The sequence below is a fragment of the Lynx canadensis genome, chromosome A1, assembly GCF_007474595.2.
Source record: "Lynx canadensis isolate LIC74 chromosome A1, mLynCan4.pri.v2, whole genome shotgun sequence".
NCBI lineage: Eukaryota > Metazoa > Chordata > Mammalia > Carnivora > Felidae > Lynx > Lynx canadensis.
Window position 1 is genome coordinate 11,392,382 of NC_044303.2, and position 24,168 is coordinate 11,416,549.

A 24,168-nucleotide genomic window follows, 5' to 3' on the forward strand; every position below is an offset into this window, starting at 1 on the left:
CAATCAGAAGGGCGAGCGTACTCCATATTTTGTTATTTTTATTACAGGATGTCCTCATTACACAACTTTAGTGCCATCTATTTCAGAACCCATTATCAATAATTTTCCTTTTCCTGGAATCTAGGGAGGTTGTGCTCTGGCATTCTGTTTGGGGGGAAAAATGGCAGAACTTTTACTACACTCCTTCCATAAAACTTATTCTATGTGCACAATAGGATTTCCCGGGAATTTGGAAAGGAATTTGTCACCTCTTTTCTGGTTCCATTCATGTGCTTCCTCCAGGAAGTCAGGATTGAACTCATAGGCACCGTCTTCCCTGAAGAAAAAATCATCCGTGCTGAAAATCAGAGCCCTGGGAAAGTCGTGTTGCAATTGTCTAGAAAGTGGGGAAATAAGAGATTACTTTATGACTAGGCACAGTCATCCTAGAAATTATTACCTTCCACCTCTAACATTCAGTGGTTTATAATTATGAGTCCACCAGGTTGTGTGTTGTTGAAATTCAACGCAAGAAGAGAGATGCTTGCTATTCATAGGAGGCGGGAGAAAACCGAGAGGCGGCTGTGTGTGCAGCACAACTCCTAAAACTCAGAAGTGTGGCCACCACATTGACTTCTGCTGCACCAAATGATTCTAGACACAACTCTGGAGGTTAAGGAGAAGGCATGATGACAGTGGGCACTAGTCCTCACCGCCGTTGCACAGTGGTGTACCAGTGCCCCCCACAGACCTGCTCTCGCTTGCCATGCCCCAGTGCCACAGCCCTCCCTTCCCCGAAAGGCTCTCCCCTGTCCTGGGTCCCATCTCCCTGGGGCTCTGTTCTCTGTGAGGACGCATCTGAGAAACTAGTTCTTGCTGAGGTATGATATAGACAAAAGTGATGTATGTGTGTGTGTGTGCATGTGTGTGCACCACCCCTATTAAGGTAACATTTACATTTCACAGTGACCTAAACCAAATGAAAAACAGCACACCAGGAGAAGGAAAGAGGTAGACCCAGCATTCCCCATGCTTTCTTAAATCTCTATCACACTTCTCTAAATATGAAAATATCACAGAAAAAAGGGAAAACCATCATGGAGTGTCCCCTTTAAAACAAACAAACAAACAAAAAAAAAAAGCATACTAAATTCTGCACAAAATCGAAGAGATGTTTCCACTTGAAATCCTTATTCAGACAATTTGGTGGTGGAGGCGGGGGGGGTGCATATTATGGTAGGTAGTAACTGGGTAAATCTCTGAGCCTCCTCTCTCCTCATCTGCACAAATCAAGGATGATTTCACCTATCTTGCTAGGTTATGACACTGAGCTAATAATGTGCAGAAACAGCAGATGCGTCACCTGACACAATGAGTGTTGGTTTCTTCCCTTTTTCCCTGCAGCACCAAAACAAATTTAACAGGCAAACAGAACATATGACAAAATGGATACACTCAGAACAAAGAAAGAGAAAAAAAAAGAATAAAAAAGGAGAAAGGTTGGAGGAAAAAAGATTGGAGAATGACAAGAACAGGAAATGCAAAGAGAAAAGTCGAGCTGTGTAACTGTGTGTGTTTCTTCTCCACGAGAAGAGTAATCTTTAATCAGGAAAGAACAGAATGAGCATAAGGCACCGGAGCCCAGATCATAAATAAGGTCCCGGGTTGTTCTGAAAAGCTTGGGTTCAATTCTTGACTCTACGATATCCAGTCATGTCACCTATCTCTAAACTGTTTTCCCGACTGAAAACCACAGATAAATAGTCACTACTTATGAAACAGGAGTTTCTAGTAAGGCTCAAATGAGATATGAGAAAACATTTTGCAAATGGTAAAGCACTTTTACAAATGTAAAGTACTGTTATTTTACCAATAATTATAACACAGGAGATCAAATTTACCGACCCAAACTGTTTATATGCCACAGTAATAAAATGCACTGGAGTGCATATGTAATCTCGGAATTACTGCGAGTGAATTAGTATTGCAGTGAATGGAAGAGATGAAAAAACCAAAATAAAGCAAATGCCTCAATTTTCAAGAATGAGTGAACACATTCCAGAAACAGTAAATAAACATTTCTGTCAGAATTCTTCAGAAGGCTTGATCACATTCAAAAAGAAAGCAGCACAGGGGCTCCTGGGTGGGGCTCAGTCGGTTGAGCTTCCCGCTCTTGACTTCCACTCGGGTCCTGATCTCACGGTTCATGACGAGCCCTGCATGGGGATCTGCGCTGACAGCATGCAGCCTGCTTGGGATTCTCTCTCTCTGCCCCTCTCCAGCCTCTCTCAAAAATAAATAAACTTAAAAAAAAAAGGCAGCATAGGTAGCTGATGGGCCGAGTTGGTAAACAGGGATATTCGTTGGACACCATGTTACATTTTGATTTAAATAGGAATCTGATGGTCTCTTGATAGCCTTGTGGAAAAACGTAGACAAGAAGTTATAATGTTTTTTAATACCCAGAGGATATTAGATAACTCTCCAACTCATTAAACATTTATTGAGCATTTAACATATGCCAAGTACTGGGTGAAGTGTTAAGGTATGATAATAAAATAAAATAGCTGCTTTCAAGGAATTCACAGCCTAGCCAAGGGGCCAGCTGACCTACAGATGAAGCACAAGGGAAGTCAGGGGCGGGAACAAGATCGGACAGGGAAGCATGAAGGAGATGATATCTGACTTGGATCTTGAGACATGAGAAAACGCTGTCGCTTGGGGAACGGGTTAAAAGCACAAGGGGTAAGGGGTGCCTGGGTGGCTCAGTCGGTTAAGTGTCCGACTTCCACTCAGGTCATGATCTCGCGGTTTGTGAGTTCGAGCCCCACGTCGGGCTCTGTGCTGACAGCTCAGAGCCCGGAGCCTGCTTCGGATTCTGTGTCTCCCCCTCTCTCTGCCCCTCTCCCACTTGCACTCTGTCTCTCTCTGTCTCTCCCTCAAAAATAAACACTAAAAAGCACAAGAGGTAAGAGGAGGAAGCTAATGCTTTAGGGCTTGTCACGAGAAAGGAGCTCTAGGGATAAACAAGAATGAAAACACTAAGGATTAAAAGTGGCAAATCATATTTGAAGCATTTCTCCACTCTGAATGCTACGCAATTTAAAGAGAAATTTGGCAAGCTGGAATATGTCCGCAGAAAAGTGACCAGGTATCAGATGAGCAAAGGTCGTCAAAAGAATGTGCAGTGTTTAAACTGGGGGCAGGGTGTAGATGGGGGGGGGGGGTTGTAGATTTGTATGATCTTCCTGAATAGTCATTCCTTCAGAAACTTGTTTTATCTTCACCTGAATGTTAAATTAGCACCGGCAGGTACAGTAGCATCTGGAACCTGCAGGACAATGAACACTCTCCTAGCTAAACAAAGAACTGATTAAGTAGACAAATCTTGAGATTCCCAAACTTAGGTGGAAGCAATAAATACCATTCCATCAGCTTCAGCAGTGATCAGGACAATGCATCAGCTCTAGCTTTCTGTATGGTGGTCAGGAGCCTCATGCATTGGGGAAATTGAGAGAATGAAAACAAAAGAAAAGGAAAAAAATAGAAAGACAATTACTTCCACAGAACCTTCAACTCCACAGCTCAAAGTCCCCCCTCAAATTCACTTAAAATGAAAACTATGAGAGAAACTCAGGTACTAATCTTGATTTCACAACTTATCACTCTTCTGTGTAATTCTTTCTTTAATCATAAACACCCATGGAAACATATTCAGGTGTCTATTAGTCACTCACTCACTGACAAAGTCCAATATTACTATGTAATTTTCAGTTGGACCCCAACTTTCATATGTAAATTTTCCAACATGCAAAAGTAGACAGAATACAATCGTTCCCCCAGTACCCATGACCCAGGGTCAACAATTATCATAGCCAATCTCATTTCATTTGCTTCATACTTCATTTCACCAAATGTCCCATCAGTCCTCATATTGCCCTGATTGTCTCCTAAATGCATCCCTAGGACTCATTTGTTTGAAGCAAGAGCCAAACAAGATCCACACATTGTATTTGGATGCCAAATCCCTCACATATCCCTATTCCATCACTTTTCTCTCTCCTTTTTATTTTCACCTGAATTATTCCCCACAATCCCTCATATTTAGAAGATGTTCAAACCTTTAGAAATGAGTTGAAAGAATAATTCAATGAACACTGCTTACCCTTCACCTACAGTCACCAGTTGTTAACATTTTGCTTCATTTCTCACATATGAATTTTTGATGAACCATTTGAAAATTAAGTTGCAGGCATCATGACACTTTCTTCCTAAATTCTTTGTCAAGTATCTCCTATGGATAAGAACATTCTCCTACATAACTACAATAACATTATCACATCTAGAAAATGAATACTAATTTATAATAGCTAATGTCAATTGAATTTTTAAATTTAAAAATTTTAAATTTCCCTGACGGTCCCAATAACATCTTTCATAGGGTCACGTACTGCATTTGGTTACTATGTTTGTGTCATTTAATCTAGAACTGTCCTTGTGACTTCTTTGGTTTCCCTTTTTGAAGAGTCCAGATCAGTTGGCTTAAGTACACCCCACATTCTATGTTATTTTGATGATTTCCTCATGATTAGATCCAGGTTACACACTTTTAGAAGGAAAGTACAGAGGTAATGTTTGTGTACTGCTTTTTGCACGTAATAACAGTTTGTACCGTCGTGTTCAATTTGGTCACGTGGCTTCTAAAAGGTGATGTCAGCCAGATCTCTCCACCCTAAAGACACAAGGTTTCTCTTGCACTATATGTAATGGCAGGACAGGGATGATGGGAGTGGGTGTGAAGCTGTCAGACCCCAGGTAAGGATCCTGTTGCCCACCAGCCTTTTGCCCAGTGATCTTCACATTCGTTGCTGACCACGCCTGAACCAAGTATTACATCAGGAACTGCAGAATGTTGATTTTTCTCATTATGTAATTTCTTCTACATTTACTTTGTGGCATTGTCTTGTAAAGAGGAACTTTCTCTCCCCTTTTAGTAATCTTTAACATCCTTATTCTTTATGATGTTCAAATTGTCCCATATTTGGCCACGAGGTATCCCTTCAAGTTGGCCCCTGTGTCTTATATATGCCCCTTTGTCTATACAACCTTAAAAATACCGCTTTTCCTTTCTAATTAGCAAAGACATACATATTCACTGCAGAATATTTTTAAACAGAAAACTGCAAAAAAGGGGAGGTTTCTATGTTCCCCCATCTAAAAATAATTATTAACATTTTGACCTTCTTTCCAGGAAATAGATAGAAAGATAGGTAGCTGGGTGAGTAGATAAGTCGGTAGGTAGATAGGTGATAGAATTTTGTATCTGATGTTTTGTTACATAAAAATAGAAACATAATATAGAGCATACCAAATTTTCACCAAATTTACTTCCAAAGCTATTATTTCCCAACTCATGAAATACAGTTCTATGACATTATTTTTAATGACTATGACACAAATATTGATATGGATATACCATAATTTACTTCACTAATGCCCTACAGTTAGGCATTTATTTTGCCCCCAACTTCTTTGATTATCAGCAAGATTATTTTCTGTTTTCTAATTATTTAGAGGTACTCTTTTATGAACTGCATTTTCATGTCCTTAGTTAATAAATGTTATCTGTTTCTTACTGAATATGTAATCTTTTTAATTTTGTTTATGATAAACCCTGACATAAAAGTCTGAATTTTTAGAAATTTTTCTAGGCACGTGTATCCATCTTTTATTTTCTACTTTCTGCTCTTGATGATACATTTACATCAATCTTTCCCACTCCAAGTTTATGTAAATATTCATCTTTGTTCTATTACATTTTATTCCCCAGTTCATCTAAAATTTTATTTTGGTATCATGTATTGGTTAAGCATCTAGATTTTTTTTTCCACGTGGAAAACCAGTCATCCCAAATCCATTAACGGAATAATTTGCCAATTCCCCACTGTTTTGAAATACTTTCTTTATATATAAGTGATAACAAATAATGAGGCCTGTTATTAGACTTTCTATTTTTTCCACTAAGGTTGATGTGTAAATTCTTCATTGTCTTCTTTTCCAGTATCTTTTTTTTTTATTATATTCAGTAGTTGTGAATTTTTCCTTTATATGATTTATATTTTTATATTCTCATTTTGTTGCAGAGACATTTCTGAACACTACCACATAAAAGGACTTTCTTATGTAAGCTCTACACCCAACACGGGGCTCAAACCGACCCAAGCAGCAAGAGCCACATGCTCTACTGAGCCAGCCAGGCACCCCAAAGATCTCCGTTTGTTGATGTCTTTGATTCTTCTCATGGTGGGCTAAAATTGGTTGTTCCAATAAATTTTCTTTTCTTTTCAAGAGTGCTGAGTACTAAACAAGGAGCTTGACATATATCATCTCTCCTTAACCTTTATAACAGTCTTATGAACTAAATAATATTTTCTCTAGTTTTTAGATAAAGAAACTAAGTGTTCAAGATGTTAAATAACTGGTCCAGGTTTACACAGCTTGGATGCTGTGCTGCCTAAATTTTACCTCAGGTCTACACAGAGTTCAGATACATGGGTGTTAGATACTTTGCCAGCTCTTGTGGATCTAAGAAAGACCTTCTATTGTCTTTACACATCAGCAGTTTGGCTTGATGAGAATTACTGGATTACAGTCCTTTCCCACAGATGTTTATAGTTCACATATGTTTTAGCTAGAAATGAGTTTAACTGGGGCACCTGGGTGGCTCAATTGTTTGAGCGTCCGACTTCGGCTCAGGTCACGATCTCACGGCAGGTCTGTGGGTTGGAGCCCTGCGTCAGGCTCTGTGCTGCCAGAGTCTGGAGCCTGCTTCAGATTCTTGTCTGCCCCTCCCCTGCTCGCTCGCTTGCTCTCTCTCTCTCAAAAATAAACAAACAAACAAACATTAAAAAAAAAGAAAGTGGCACGCTGCCACACCCAACAAAAAGTAATTAAGGAAATTCAGGTAGTTAATTAACAGCTTTTGCAACAGTCTTACCAGGTTATGTCTAAGTACTGGGTTTATATTTTTATCATTTTTGTTCAGGTCGTCAGCTCAGAAATATGTGCTATTATACCTGTAATCGTTGCTTTGGTTATATTTATTATGGTTTTATTTATATTTATTCTCACATTTGTCTTCTATATTACTCTTTGATTTTCTGTATTGTGATTCTATTCACCTCCATCTCTAACAGACTTTAAAAATCCAACATTTTTTTGGATACTTTTTAAAAAGTAGATCTCATTTAGCTCATTTTTAATTTTTTTCTGCTTCCTTGCCAACTCCCTTCATGTTTCATACCTATTATTATTTTTGTATCTCACACCATGGAGAGAAATTTTCAAGAAAAAACAAACTTTAAATATATAGAAAAGGAAAAAAATAATAATATAACAAGTATCTGTATACATACCATCTGGAGCTGATAATTGTTAACATTTTCTTATATTTGTTTTGTTGGCTTAAAATCCAGCTAACCTCCCTGCCCTTAACTCTGGCATTCCCAAACACCTTTACTCTATTTCTCTTTTCTCTTTTCCAGAGAACTTATCACCTCCTAACATAATATCCAGTTTCCTTATACTTTACATCTGCTTCCCTACCTGTGGCATACAAGGTCCATGAGGGCACGATCTTTGTTTCGTTTTCAGTAATTATTCTCAAGTACCTAGGAGACTGCCCGAAATATAGTAGGCACTCAATAAATATTTGTTGAATGAGTAAATGAAGGGAAAGTGTATTTTTTATATCTATTCATGTTTATATACAGACTTAGTCCATTCCTTTTAACTGCTATGTAGTTATCAGCAAACGTAGCTAACATTTTACTGTGTTCCAACACTATTCTCATGGCTTTACATTTCTCCTATAATGCTCAAATAGACCTGTGAGATAAGTACTGTATTGTTAGTAAGCCCTATGCTACAGATGAAGCAACTGAGAGCAGTAAGTGGATACAAAATCAAGGTACAGAAATTGGTTGTGTTTCAGGGCACCTGGGTGGCTCAATCAGTTAAGTGTCCCACTCTTTATTTCGGTTCAGGTCATGATCTCAGGGGTCCTGAGATTAAACCCCATGTTGGCTCCAACCCTGGGCCTGGAGACTGGAGCCTGGTTAAGATTCTCTCTCCCTTTCCCTCTGCCCCTCCCGACTTGCACATGCACTCTCTCTCAAATAAAAGAAGTAAGTAAGTAAGTAAATAAATAAATAAATAAATAACATTGGTTGTTTCTATATAGTAATAATAAAACATCTGAAAAAGAAATAAAGAAAACAATCCTGTTCACAACAGTGTTAGAAACAATAAAATATTTGGGAGTAAATTTAACCAAGGAGGTGAAAGATCTGTATACTAAAAATAAAACACATAAAACATGGGTGGGGGGAGTAAAAAAAAAATGTAGTGCGTTTATTTCATTTTTTTTAATTCCAAGATTTTATTTAAATTCAAGTTTGTTAACATATAGTGTGGTATTGGTTTCAGGAGTGGAATTTAGTGATTCATCACTTATATACCACACCCAGTGCTCATCCAAAAAAGTGCCTTCCTTAATGCCCATCACCTATGTAGCCCATCCCCCCACCCAACTTTCCTCCAGCAACCCTCAGTTTGTTCTCTTAAGAGTCTCTTAAGGTTTGCCTCCCTCTCTGTTTTTCTTATTTTATTTTTCCTTCCCTTCCCCTATGTTCATCTGTTTTGTTTCTTAAATTCCACATATGAATGAAATCATATGGTATTTATCTTTCTCTGACTTATTTTGCTTCGCATAATACACTTGAGTTCCATCCACATCATTGCAAATGGCAAGATTTAATCTTTTTTGATGGCTGAGTAATATTCCATTGTGTGTGTGCACACACACACACACACCACTTCGTCTTTATCCATTCATCAGTCAATGGACATTTGGATCTTTCCCTTTTTTTTTTTTTTGAGAGAGAGGGGGTGGTGAGTGCCTGCATGCAAGCAGAGTAGGGGCAGAGAGAGAGGGAGAGAAAGAATCTTAAGCAGGCTCCATGCCCAGCACACAATCCCAAGACCATGAGATCATGATCTGAGCCAAAATCAAGAGTTGGACATTTAACTGACTAAGCCACCCAGGCACCCCTGGGCTTTTTACGTAAGTTGGCTATTGTTGATAGTGCTGCTATAAATATTGTATTTGCCCTCAGTATTTTTGTATCCTTTCAATAAATACCTAGTAGTGTAGTTGATGGGTCATAGATTAGCTCTATCTTTAACTTTCTAAGGAAACTCCAGGCTGTTTTCCAAGTGGCTGTACCTGTTTGCATTCCCACCAACAGTGTAAGAGGGTTCCCTTTCTGTGCATCCTCGCCAACATCTGTTGTTACCTAAATTGTTAATTTAGCCATTCTGACAGGTGCAAGGTGATATCTCATTGTAGTTTTGATATTATTTCCCTGATGGTGAGTAATGATGAGCATTTTTTCATGTGTCGGTCAGCCATTTGTATGTCTTCTTTGGAGAAATGTCTGTTTCTGTTTTCTGACCATTTCTTAGCTGGATTATTTATTTTTGGGGTGTTGAGTTTGATAAATTCTTTATAGATTGTAGGTATTAGCCCTTTATTGGATATGTCATTTGCAAATATCATCTCCATTCTGTGTAGGTTTCCTTTTAGTTTGGTTGATCATTTCCTTCACTGTACAGAAGCTTTTTATCTTGATGTGGTCCCAACAGTTCATTTTGCTTTTGTTTCCCCTGCCTCCAGAGACATATCTAGTAAGAAGTTCCTAAAGGTCAGAGAGTTGCTGCCTGTGTTCTCCTCTAGGATTTTGATGGCTTCCTGTCTTACATTGAGGTCTTTCATCCATTTTGAGTTTATTTTTGTGTATGCTATAAGTGGTCCAGTTTCATTTTTCTGCATGTCACTGTCCAGTTTTCTCAACACCATTTGCTGAAGAGACTGTCTTTTTTCCATTGTATATTCTTTCCTCCTTTGTCAAAGATGAGTTGACCATATACTTGTTCTATTTCTGGGTTCTCTATTTTGTTCCATTGGTATGTGTCTGTTTTTATGCTGGTACCATACTGTCTTGATGATTACAGCTTTGTAATACAGCTCAATTGTGAATTGTGTCCAGAATTGTGATGCCTCCCGCTTTGCTTGGCTTTTTCAACATCACTTTGGCTCATCAGGGTCTTTTCTGGTTTCATACAAATTTTAGAATTGTTTGTGCTAGCTCTGTGAAAAATCCTGGTGTTGACAGGGATTGCAAGATTTCTACACAGATTGCTTTGGATAGTATAGACATTTGAACAATATGTGTTCTTCCAATCCATGAACATGCAATGTTTTTCCATTTCTTTGTGTCTTCAATTTCTTTCATAGGTGTTCTATAGTTTTCAGAGTACAGATCTTTTGCCGCTTTTGTTAGGTTTATTCCTAGGTATCTTATGGTTTTTGGTGCAATTGTAAATGGGCTTGATTCCTTGATTTCTCTTTCTGCTGCTTCATCAATGGTGTATAGAAATGCAACAGATTTCTGTACATTGATTTTATATCCTGTGACTTCACTGAATTCATGTATCAGTTCTAGCAATTTTTTGATGGAGTCTTTCAGGTTTTCCATGTAGAGTATCATGTCATCTGCAAAGAGGGGAAGTTTGACTTCCTCCTTGCCTATTTGGATGCCTTTTCTTTTTGTTGTCTGGTTGCTGAGGCTGGGACTTCCAACACTATGTTGAACAATAGTGGTGAGAGTGGACATTCCTGTTGTGTTCATGACCTTAGGGGAAAGTTCTCAGTTTTTCCCCATGGAGGATGATATTAGCTGTGGGTCTTTTCTATATGGCTATTATGATGTTGAGGTATGTTCCTTCTTATCCCTACCTTTTTGAATGTTTTTATCAAGAAAGTGCTGTATTTTGTCAAATGCTTTTTATGCATCTATTGAGGGAATCATATAGTTCTTATCCTTTCTTTAATTAATGTGGTGTATCACATTGATTGATTTGCAGATTTTGAACCACCCCTGCATCCAAGGAATAAATCCCACTTGATTGTGGTGAATAATTCTTTTAATGTATTATTGGATTTGATTCACTAGTATCTTGTTGAGAATTTTTGCATCCATATTCATCAGGGATATGGGTCTGCAATTCTTTTTTTGAGGTCTTTGGTTTTAGAATCAAGGTAATACTGGCTTCATAGAATGAGTTTGGAAGTATTCTTTCCATTTTGTTTTTTTGAACAGTTTCAAAAGAATAGGTATTAACTCTTCTCTAAATGTTTGGTATAATTCCCTTGGGAAGCCATCTGGCCCTGGACTTATTTGTTGGGAGATTTTTGATTACTGATCCAATTTCTTTACTGGCTGTGGGTCTGCTCAAATTTTCTATTTTTTTCCTGTTGCAGTTTTGGTAGTTTATATGTTTCTCAGAATTTATCCATTTCTTCCAGACTGCCCAATTTGTTGGCATATAATTGTTCATAATATTCTCTTATAATTGTTTGTATTTCTGTGGTATTGGTTGTGATCTCTCCTCTTTCATTCGTGATTTTGTTTATTTGGGTCTTTTTTCTTTCCTGTTTGATAAGTCTGGCTAGGGGTTTATCAGTAAAGTCCAAAGCCAGCAGAAGAAGGGAAATAATAAAGATTAGAGCAGAAATAAATGACATAGAATAAAATAGAAAATGTAGTGTTTTTAGAATGTGTTAGAACTTAAGTGATTATCATCTGAAAAATAAATCTATATATATATATAGACCTATATATATAGGTCTACATATAAGAACCCCATCATAACCACAAATAAAAAACCTACAATAGAAACATTAAAAAATGAAGAGAAAGGCCCCAAAACACTAAAGAAACCATCAAACAACAAGAGACCAAGAAACAGAGAACACAAAAACAACCAGAAAAAAAAAAATGTAAATGGCAGTAAGTACATACCTACCAATAATTACTTTAAATGGGCTAAATGCTCCAATAAAATTACATAGGGTGGCTGAGTGGATTTTTGAAAAATCTATAGGGGGAGCCCAGGTGGCTCAGCTGGTTGAGCGTCTGGCTCTTGATTTCAGCTCAGGTCATGATTTCCCAGTTTTGGGACTGAACTCCTCATCAGACTCTGTACTGACAGCGTGGAGCCCGCTTGGGATTCTCTCTCTCCCTTTCTCTCTGCCCCTCCCCTGCTCACAGAAGCGCCTTTGCTCTCATGCTCTCTCTCTCTGAAAATAAATATTTTATAACATATCTAGGGGCTCCTGGGTGGCTCAGCTGGTTAAGCGTCTGACTTCACCTCAGGTCATCATCTTGCAGTCCATGCATTCAAGCCCCATGTCAGGCACTGTGCTGACAGCTCAGAGCCTGAAACCTGCTTCAGATTCTGTGTATCCTTCTCTCTCTGCCCTTCCCCCACTCACACTCTTTCTCTCAAAAATAAACATTAAAAAGTATTTATAAAACTATATGCTGGGGGCGCCTGGGGTGGCTCAGTCAGTTAAGTGGCCGACTTCGGCTCAGGTCATGATCTCGCGGTCCGTGAGTTCGAGCCCCACATCGGCTCTCTGCTGACAGCTCGGAGCCTGGAGCCTGTTTCAGATTCTGTGTCTCCCTCTCTCTGACCCTCCCCCGTTCATGCTCTGTCTCTCTCTGTCTCAAAAAAAATAAATAAACGTTAAAAAAAAAAAAGACTTGAAAAAAAAATATGCTGCCTACAAGAGACTCACTTTAGCTCTAATGACACACAGACTGAAAATGAAGAGATGGAAAAAAGACATTCCTTGCCAAGGGAAAAGAAAGTTGGAATAGCCATACTCATATCAAATAAAACCAACTTTGAAACAAAGACTGTAACAAAAGACAAAGAAAAGACATTATATAACGATAGAGGTGTCAATCCAAGAAGAAAACAGAACTTTCATAAATATTTATGCATCAAAATAAATAGAGGCGCCTAGAGGCGCCTGGGTGGCTCAATTAAGCACCCAACTTCAGTTCAAGTCATGATCTCACAGATCCTGAGTTTGAACCCCCATGGGACTCTGCTTACAGCTTGGAGCCTGCTTTGGATTCTCTGTCTCCCTCTTTCTCTGCCCCTCCCCCACTTGTGCTCACTCTCACTTTCTCTCTCTCTCAAAAATAAATAAGTAAACATTTAAAAAAAATAGGAGGACCTAAATAGATAAAGCAAATATTTACAGACAAAAAGGGAAAAACTGACAGTGAGACAATAATACTGGGGACTTTAATGCCCCACTTACATCAATGAATAGATCATCCACACAGAAAATCAATAAAGAAACATTGGCCTTAAACAACACATCAGACCAGATGGGTTTAATATACAGAACATTGCATCCAAAAACTGCAGAATATACATTCTCTTCAAGTGCGCATGGGACACTCTCATAGCTTATCATATGTTAGGCCACAAAACAAGTCTCAATAAATTCAAGAAGACTTAAGTCATCTCAAGCATCTTTTCTGATAACAACGGCATGAAGTTAGAAATCAATTAAGAGAAGAAAACTGGAAAAAACACAAACATTTGGAGACTAAACAGCATGCCACTAACCAAGCAATGGGTCAATGAATACATCAATAAGAAAATCAAAAAATACCTTGAGACACATTAAAATGGAAATACAACTTTCCAAATCTATGGGATACAGCAATAGCTGTTCTAAGAGGGACATTCATAGCAATACAGACATATTTCAAGAAATAAGAAAAATCCCAAATAAACAATCTAAATTTACACCTAAAGGAACTAGAAAAAGAAGAAAAAAACAAGACCCAAAGTTAGTAGTAGAAGCAAGGAAATAATTAAGCTCAGAGTAGAGATAAATGAAATAGAGACTAAAAAGGATAATAGAAAAGATCAATGAAAGTAATAGCGGGTTCTTTGAAAAGATACACAAAATCAATAAACTTCATCAAGAAAAAAAGATTTATCAGACTCCTCCAGAAAACAAGAGAAAGGACCCAAATTAATAAAATAAGATACTAAAGAGAAGTTACAACCAACATCACAGAACTTCAAAGAATTATAAGAGACTATCACAAATAATTATATGCCAACAAACTGGACAACCTAGAAGAAATGGACAAATTCATAGAAACACACAACCTTCCAAAACTGAATCAGGAAGAAACAGAAAATCTGAATAGACCAATTACAAGTTATGAAAATGAATCAGTAATTTAAAAACTCCCAAAAAACAAAATTCCAGGACCAGCTTCACAGGTGAATTTTACCAAACACTTCAAGAAGAGTTAGTGTTTATCCTTCTCAAATTGTTCCAAAAATTAAAGAGGAAGTAACAATTCCAAACTCATTTTATCCTGATAGCAAAATCAGACAAAGACACCACAAAAGAAAGAAAATCTCAGGCCAGTATCCCTGATGAACATAGATGCAAAAATCCTCAACAAAATATTAGCAAACCACATTTGACAATATATTAAAAAGATCAAACACTATGGTCAAGTGGGATTTATTCCAGGGATGCAAGGATGGTACACCATCCGCAAATCAATCAATGTGATATGCCACATTAACAAAGTAAAGAATAAAAATCATATGACCATCTAATTAGAGAATAAGCTAACTTATTAGTTACAGAATAAGCACTTGATGAAATTCAACATCCATTTTTATCCTCCTGGCCACTAGGCACCATGATAGCTAGCCTGTGTGGCCCAAGCAAGGTCTTTCAGGCATTAGGCTGGGCAGCCCTCCTTGGGGTCCCAGACATGAGGCCAAGAACACAGCTGAAAGTGGAGGCCTGGTATGTGGATCCTGGAGGGAGACCATAGGATGAGATGGTCCAGGCCCCAGGGGGGATGGGAAGAACCTGCAGCAGGAGGGCCAAACTGTAGGTGGCCCTTGTCTCACTCCAGTGCTTGCCTTAGGTTGTATCTTCAACATCCATTTATAATTAAAAACTTCCAAAAAGGAACATAATACCTCAACATAATAAAGACCATATATGATAAATCTACAGCATGATAAACATCATGCTCAATGGTGAAAAGCTAAAAGCTTTCCCTCTAAGATCAGGAACAAGACAAGTTCTTGCCCCTCTTGCCACTTTCATTCAACAGAGTGCTGGAACCCCTAGCTACAGCAATCAGATAAAAATAAAATGCTTGATTCAAAATGTTAAGGAAGAAGTAAAACTGTTACTATTTACAGATGACATGATACTATATAAAGAAAACCCTAAAGACTCCACCAGAAAAAACTATCCGAATAAATGAATTCAGTAAAGTTCCAAAATACAAAATTAACACACAGAATTGGTTACATCTGTATATACTAATAATGAGCTATCAGAAAGAAAAATGAAGAAAATCTTATTTACAACTTCATCAAAAAGAATAAAATACCTGGGGATAAATTTAACATAGTAGGTTAAAGACCTATACTCTGAAAACTGTAAAAAGATTTAATTGATGAAAGAAATTGAAGACAACACAAATAATGGAAAGATACAATGTGATCATGGGTTGGAAGAGTTAATATTGTCAAAATGTCTATACTACCCAAAGCGATCACAGATTCAATACAATCCCCATCAAAATACCAATAGTATTTTTCACAGAACTAGAACAAATGATATTAAAATTTGTATGGAACACCAAAAGACCCCAAATAGCCAAAGCAATCTTAAGAAGGAAAAACAAAGCTGGAGGTATTATTCTCCCTGATTTCAAGCGACACTACAAAGCTATATTAATCAAAACAATATACTACCGGCACAAAACAGACACATAGATCAATGAAATATAATAGAGAGCCCAGAAATAAACCCACATTTGTATGACCAATTAATCTATAACAAAGGAGGCAAGATATACAATGGGGAAAAGACAGTCTCTTCAATAAATGATGCTGGAAAAACTGGACACCACATGCAAAAGAGTGAAACTGGACCATTTTCTTATACCATACATAAACTCAAGGTGGATTAAAGACTTGAATGTAACACCTGAAATCATAAAACTCCAAAAAGAAAACATAGGCAGTAAGCTCTTTGACATCATTCTTAGTAATATTTTTTTGGACTCGTGTCCTTAGGCAAGGGCAACAAAAGCTGTACCAAACAAATGTAATTACATCAAACTAAAAATCTTTTGCACATTGAGGGAAACCGTCAACAAAATAAAAAGGCAAATCTACTGAATGGGAGAAGGTATTTGCAAGTCATACATCCAGTAAGAGGTTAATATCCAAAATGTATAAAGAACTTACACAACTTATTATAAAAAAAAAAAATCTCATTTAAAAATGGGCAGAGGACTTGAATAGATTGTTCTCCAAAGAAGACCTACACTAACATGAAACAGGTGAAACATGAAAGGTGCTCAACATCACTAATAATCAGGGAAATGTAAATAAAACCATAATGAGATATCACCACACACCAGGCATAATTGGCCATTATCACACAGAAATAAAAGATTTTTATTTTTTTAGTAAGGTAAGGATGTGGATAAAAGGACCCTCAGACACTGCTGGTGGGATTTTAAGTTGGTGCAGCCACTGTGAAAAATAGTATGGAGGTTCTTCAAAAAATTAAAAATAGAACTACCATATGATCCAGCCATTCCACTTCTGGAAGAAAACAAAAACACCAATTTGAAGAGATATATGCATCCCCATGTTCACTGCAGCATTTTTTACAATAGACAAAATATGAAACCAGCCTAAGCGTCCATAAACAGATGAATGTATAATGAAGATGTGGTGTATATATGAAATATTAGCCGTAAAAAGAATAAAATCTTCCCATTTGTGACAACATGGATAGACCTAGAGGCTATAATGCTAAGTGAAATAAGTCAGAGAAAGACAAATACACAAATGATTTCACTTATATGTGGAATCTAAACAACAAAACAAATGTCATATGTCAATGATATCTCATTAAAGCTGGAAAAAAACAAAGACCCTTGAGTGCTACAGCTAGATTAAAACCTAGACTTCCGGCCCCTGAGCTGCACACTAAACCACTACGTGTGAGTGCTATAAAACAAACAAACCACATTCATTTATCCTTTTCTCTAGTGACATTTAGGTTGTTTGCAGTTTTCCTTACTATGAACAAGTTTCAATGAACATCATTGTGCCTATCTCCCTTCGCATGCATACGTTGAACGTTTCCTGAGGCTATATACATCAAGAGGAGTAGCTATGGGATCCTTTTTTGTTTTTTGAAAGAACAGAGCAGGTGTTGTTTAAAAGTTTCTTCCTTTCAGAAAAATGTTTTTCTCTGATAGAATATATGTTCCATGAAGGCAGGAATGTTTTGTTCACTGCTGTATTCTAAGCAAATAGAAGAATGTCAAGCACATGAGACATACTCAATAAACACCTGCTGAAGATATGAATGGTTCTGGAATATTAAGCTCTATTTCCTTAATTATGCAAACTCATTTTATATAGCCCCAAACTGTATGAGGAGAATTTCTAGTTACTCATCTTTGTACATTGAGAATTTTACCTAACCCTTGGGTTTACCCCCAAAAGGGACTGGAAGAGAGGATTCTTCTTGGATCCCAGTACTTCCTCTGATGTTACTGATATTCTTTTCAAGGATTTTATTTCTTTTTTAGTGTTTATTTTTTTATTTTCAGAGAGATAGCGAGCAGGAGAGGCACAGAGAGAGAGAATCCCACGCAGGCTCTGTGCCGTCAGTTTCCCAGGAACTGTGAAATAATGACCTATGCCGAAACCAAGAGTAAGATGCTCAACCAACTGAGCCAGCCAGGTGCCCCCTCCTCGAGGGCTTTAAACTGGGAAGTAAGGAACAAGTTCTATGACCCAACACCCTGAAGAGAATGGGGAGGGAACCATGGCTGTTAATGACTTGGGACAGTTTCCCCTGAGGCCTGGTGTGGCTTGACCTTGTTGGTGCTTCCAAACACCATGTCAAAGCTGAACGTTGCCCTATTGGAAAGAGTTGGAAAGATGCAACTCAACCACTGCCAGCCCCATGGATACCACCAAGCCACCGTGGCTAAGGAGACTGCAGCGAGGAGTTCCCAGTCTGTCCTACTGCTCCCTCTTGCTCTTACCCCTCGCCTCCAAAGGAGGGCATGTGAATGCCTACCAGACTCCCAGATAGCCCTCAAGGGCCAGTGCATCCCACTCCACTCTACCTATGAGAACTCCTTTTTTGCATGTGAACAACTCCCTTCTGTAGAATCTAGCAATGGTACAGGTGTCCCCATGTTTCTATTGTTGGTCACTTCAGCCATGCTCAGAATAGGAGGAATCAGAAGCACACCTACCTCAGTGTTAACTTGTTTTTTGCTGTGTTTTCCCAAGATGTCCTAAGTCAGTTATAGACAACAGAACAGTGGTTGAACGGAAAACCGTTGGCTGCTGCTTCTCTGTGAAAGCAGCTGCATCTTTGATTCTAATTTTTAAGCCCTTCTTTAGTGTGACTCCTGGGTGGTGAAGGTGGCACATCCAACATCTTCACGTGTAAAACACAGGAAGGATTTTCTTGTGTACCGATGGAAAAGGACTTTGGAGCAGATGGCTGTACCTACGCTTTGTTTCTCTCATCTATTCTCCACAGCCCATTCATTCTTTTACACCTCTCTTTGTGTGAATAATCTCCTTTTCACTTTTGTGCTTTACTCGAGTCCCATGCTGACAACTGAGCTGGCAACTGTTAGGAAGCTTCTGGCACTGACAAATCCATCAAATATTTAGTGACGTAGGCCTACTAGGTGCCAGACCTTCTCTCAGAAGCTGAAGAAAAAATATTTCCTGATATCAAGGAGCTCACAACACGTCTCACAAAGCTACCTTCTAGTAAAATAAATAGATAATAAATAAGTAACCATATGTCGGGGGGTGCTAGTGTAAGGGAGAAAAGGAAGTCAAAGTACAGGGCAAAGAATGCTGGAGAGGTGCTACTTTCGAGAGCAGAGAAAGCCCCTCTTAAAATATCCTTAAAAAGTGTGAAAAAGAACATTGAAATATCCTCGCTATACAATCATGCCTCAACAGGATTCCCTAGTAACTATGAAAAGCAGATGTATGTGTGTTTGTTCATGAACATCCCTAGTAGGTAAGACCACTTTGTGTATTACAAAATCTGGAATCTCAGGACCAAGTGCATGATTCTCTGATTCTAATTTCCTCGCTTATAAAATGAAACCAACCATATCGTAGGGTTATTATAAAGATCCAATAAGCCAGCGTCTATAAACTGCCAAGCATACAGTTAGCACTCAATAAATGTACACTTTCTTTCCTTTCTCCCTTCTCTTTTCCCGGCTCTTACCTTGATAAAACCAGATAGCCTTCTCCCCAAGTCATACACATGATGCCATAGAGATCCTTATGAAGGAACAATCAGAAATTAGGTCAGTTTTTCCTTATTGTACAATGTCCTCAATCCATAGAGCCTAGGTCTCTTTAGATAATTTGGAGTGAAAACAAACAATTCCTTATTGGGTTCCTCTAGAGTCTGAATGGGCCTAGAATGGTGCCACTAAATAGAGAAGAGTTCATTGAAATGCCAAGAGGGAACTAAGTCACTAGATTGAATTACAAATGTCTTATCCTGTGAGTAGATGAGGAAGGGGCTTCAGACCCTCGGGGGTTGGATATTGACTACATCTCTCTCCAACATACCATAATCAGGATAAATATGAGTGCTTATTAAAAAATCTAAATCATCCCCTCCCATTGTCCCAGTGGTACCACATTAATAAAGAAAATTAATTCCCTGGTATTTTTTATAGCCAAAGAAATATATCATCAATAATGACAAATAATAAAAGGTGACTTTCTTACTCTAAGAGTTAATCCAGGTAAACTTAGCCTTTTTAATAGACCACGTAAGCGTTTTTTAATTAAACAACAAATTCAAAACCAACTTCATTAGTCTTTCACCAGGTCACTCCCAGTGGCCTCTTCCTTTGGTGCAGAAGTAAAAGCTCTGCACTAGAAATAGGAAGTCATCCCTGTGACCCTGATCAAGATGTCTAACTTCTCAGTGTCTTAGGCTTGGATTAGGTTAAGGGAACATCTTGTGCATGTCTGAGATCTTCCTATGAACACATTCTTCCCCTTTCATTTCTTCCTCTATTTCTACTGCTTCTCTAGTCATAAACCACACCTGCAATATTATCTTGGTCCAATTCAGCAGCGTGTTCTTCTACTTTCCCAATGGCTCCAGGACTACGATGGTGGAGAATCTCCTGTATAGCTGGGCAGCCTTTCCACCAAGTAATTATAAACACATATCGCACTGTATATTCTTCCTCCCTGTGAAACATTTAAAGCACAGTCCTTATTCATATTCATAGTCCTTATAGTCCTTATAGTCTATAAGCCTATAGTCCTTATAGTCCTTATTCATCCCAACCTCCAGAGAGAGGTGTTGTAAGGACTCTCAGAAGGAGCTCAGCAGAGAAGCTTAAAACCCACCTTAGGAAAATCATTAAAAATGTAAAAAAACTAGTAGTTTCTCCAAGTGGACTTCAGCGAATAAAGATCTGATATGTCCACCTACCTGATCCTTTATTTTCATATACACAGACTTGGAATACCGCAAACTTTCTATTTTGACCTTGCTTTTATTTATAAGAGCCCTGGCCTCATAAATAAAAATGCATGGCCCAAGCCTGCTGGCCGGGTAGGCCGTGGAGCACAGTATGCTTTGCGCTTTAACCTCTTACTACTACAGTTAGCTAACTTAACTGATCCCTTCTCACTGCTTCCCACACGTCACCGTGTCCGCTTGCAAAGTATACCTTCGTCCTTGCCTCTGTCTTATCATTGTGTCACATCAGGAAAGCACCCTCTCACTTCCTTGGAAAGTTTAGTGCCAAAAAATAATGAAACGGTATCTCACTTAGTGGAAAATTTCATGTTATCCAGAGACACGAACAAAAGAAAAGATAGCTGTCGGCAAACATCCTTTGCGCCTGACTGAATCCATGTTGCAAACCATTTGTGACACTGCCAGAGGGAACCGGAACATGGCAAAAGATGCAACATGTACTAGAGCCTGGTTCCTAGACTTTGACTGAAATGTAAAGATTTAAAGAAATTCCAGGGAACTGACATAAGGTTGACAACACTTTTCAAATAAGGCCTAAAAACAGAAGGAAAGACCACCCTTTACTCTTGCCATTTCCTTTCAAATGGACAATTTAGTGGTATATCCATGAAATGGAATATTAATCAGCCATAAAAAGTAATGAGGTTCTGATACAGGCTACCACCTAGAAGAACCTTGAAAACATTAAGCCAAATGAAATAAACCAGACACAAAAAGACAAATATTGTTATAATTCCACTTACATGAGGTATCTAGAGTAGTAAAATACATAATGACAGAAAACAGATCAGAGGTTACCAGGGGCTAAGGAGAAGCAGGGATGGGGAGTTATTGCTTAATGGGTAGACTTTCTTGAAATAGATACTGGTGATGGTTGCCCAACATCATATAATTAATGCCACTGAACTGCACACTTAAAAAATGGTTAAAATGGCCACAAAGGGGGGATATTTTCACACACACACACACACACACACACACACACACACACACACACACTGCAAAGCATAGAGGGAAACAGATAGTCCACAGATGCTTTCATTGATGTAAGAGGAAAGGATAGATGCAGATCCAGGTGAGTTTTTCAGTGCAGCTGTGGAAACAGATAGTTCTGGATCATCTGCTGAGAGTGAAAGGGTCTTGGGACTGGAATCCTATTTCTTCTATCAACTCGGTACTCCTTTGTGCAGGTTTTGATGTTTCCGGTGATCTGGCTCTGTGTTAACCTAACCAACACATTCACAGATATGAACCGTCCACGCAGTCAAGCCATCCTCCTCACTAGCCTAGAACACCCAGCTCTCCCAATTCATGTCGCTAATCCTTTTTCTTTGTTCAGCCATATCCTCCCCATCGTCAAGGCCAGCTCAATAACCATTCCCACGTGGCAGAGACGATCTCTCCCATAGTTTTCCTATCTTCCTAACCATCCTCAGTGACCGACCTGGTCTTGAACACCAAAAGCATATAAAATGCTCTTCCCCATCAGAGCTCACTTACCCACAGTAGTGTATTGATTATTGTTTTCCATCTGTTAGTCTTTTGTGAGCTCCTTCTCTTAATCTTATTTATTGAGCAAGTACTAATAGTCTTTTAAGTACCCAGCAACTGCTATTATTGTTGATTAGTGAATAATTAACAAGAGTTAGTATTTATGTAGCCCACGAATTCCACAGTGCTTTCACACATATAATTATAGGATCACTGTTTACCATAGTATCTTAAATCCCCAACAAAAAACTTATTAATGAAATATTAGCTCCATTTGAATGAAAAAGAACCTGAGGTGTCAAAGAATCAAGTGGCGCATGCTAGTTCATATGCTAATAATTAATAAAATATTTTATAATTACTTGATAACAAAATTAATAACAATAAGTAATTACAATCAATCTTGTGTATTAAAAAAGTCTCCTACTATATTTCCAACTAAGAATAAACCTAGGAAAAATTTTTCATATAGAAAATGACACATTTATTGTGTTATTTAGTGTTTTGTCACACAACCTGAGTCTATCTAGCCAAGTCATTCCACAAAACTATTTTCAACTTTAAAAAGTTAACAAGTAACACATATTTGTCATAGAAAAATGAGAAAGTAAGTCTGGTAGGAAAAGTCCATAATCCTACTATCTAATGTCAACAACCACCAACAGATACCTTTTTACACATTTCATGTGAGTATATGTAGACCCTCTTTCTTTGAACAGAAAATGGGATTTTTGATAGACAGCTTTGTTATTAGGCTTTTTAACTTAACGGGGGGAATGAATATATTTGCATGTCAAATATATCTATGTTCCCATTAATGACTGCATGACTTATAAGCTAATCCTCTATTTCTGTATGTTTAAGTTGGCTCACATTTTTTTTTCTATCATATAAAAAACTCTGTGATGAACACTCCCCTATATTCATGAGCTTGTCCAATTACTACCTTAGGATGAATTCCTGGAAGTAGGAATTACAGGTCAATGGTAAGAAACTATTTTTGAAATGTTTGTGGTTTGTGTTTTGTTTTGTTTTCCATGAAATAGAGGTGATAAAACAGATTTAGGGGGCATGCTAAGTTTTTAGTATTCTGTTGTACTCAAATTTTTTTTAAACCTGGTAAAATTCTGTTTTTTAAATATGTCCAAAGAATTTAAATAGAAGGTTTCAACATTCAAGCCCCTTCAAACTATAAAAACATATTGGTTGAAAAGCATAAAAATCTAACAGTGATTTGGAAGACAAGACATATCCTAATTTCAATAACTTTTATTATTTCTTTAATCAAATGAGAAATAACAGCAGAAAAAGAAGAACCCACATTTGTAAAAACGATCTCCTCCAATTTTTTTAATTTTTATTTTTCGGATTCAAAAAATACATATTCATTATAGAAAATTTGGAAAATACATAGAAGAAAATATGAATTTCCAAGAATCCAACAATACATAAGAGAGCCTTACAGTTTTACTACTTTCTACACATGTGTACTTTTTAACAATTTGCCATTTTCCTTCTCTCGTCCACCCGACGCCCCAGAAGAGAGGCGAAGGCAGGTCCTTGAGGACCACGGCCTGTGACATCCACCATACCACTCTGTCCTTACTGCAGGCCTCCCTTCTTGCTGAGCTGTGGCCTGGTTCCTTGCTTACTCCCCAGACTGCTTTGTAAATGCACCGCCCACCCCCCAAAGTGCCAAGGCTCCTCTGCCTCCAGAAGTCCCAAGCGGGAGAACTCACAAAGTCAACTTCCAGCTAGCTGCCTGCTTCATTTCAGGGCCAGGCTTCTCCCAAGTGACACCTTGAAGATTTATCTCAGCTGATCAACGTCTGAAGCAGCAACTAATACCTCTTAAAATGTATATAGCACGTTAAAGTTTAGCGAGTTCTCTCACACACATTTAACCTCTGCAAGAGTCTTCTGAAGTGAACAGAGCAGATATCCTTATTTAACAGAGAAGGAAACAAGGTGCAGAGGAGCCGAGGAAAGATCATACATAGCTAGTGAGTGGCAGAGCTTGGACTGGAAGCCATAAATTGACTCCAAGGTCAGAGCTCTTTACCTAGCCATTAAACCGTGCTTAAGTCTGACAACTAGAAATTAAGAACCAGAAGGGTCTTCAACAGATC

The 24,168-nt window shown here is 38.1% G+C and overlaps 1 protein-coding gene across 1 annotated transcript in view; it reads right to left on the reverse strand.

Moving 5' to 3' along the window:
* Positions 1-24,168, reverse strand: part of N4BP2L1 (NEDD4 binding protein 2 like 1) — a 32,421-nt gene that overhangs the window by 5,731 nt on the left and 2,522 nt on the right. Inside the window, 5 exon segments of the mRNA XM_030308933.1 lie at positions 249-376; positions 7,585-7,625; positions 7,628-7,657; positions 19,262-19,317; positions 20,102-20,250. Of these exon segments, the coding sequence (XP_030164793.1) occupies positions 249-376; positions 7,585-7,625; positions 7,628-7,657; positions 19,262-19,317; positions 20,102-20,250 (404 nt within the window).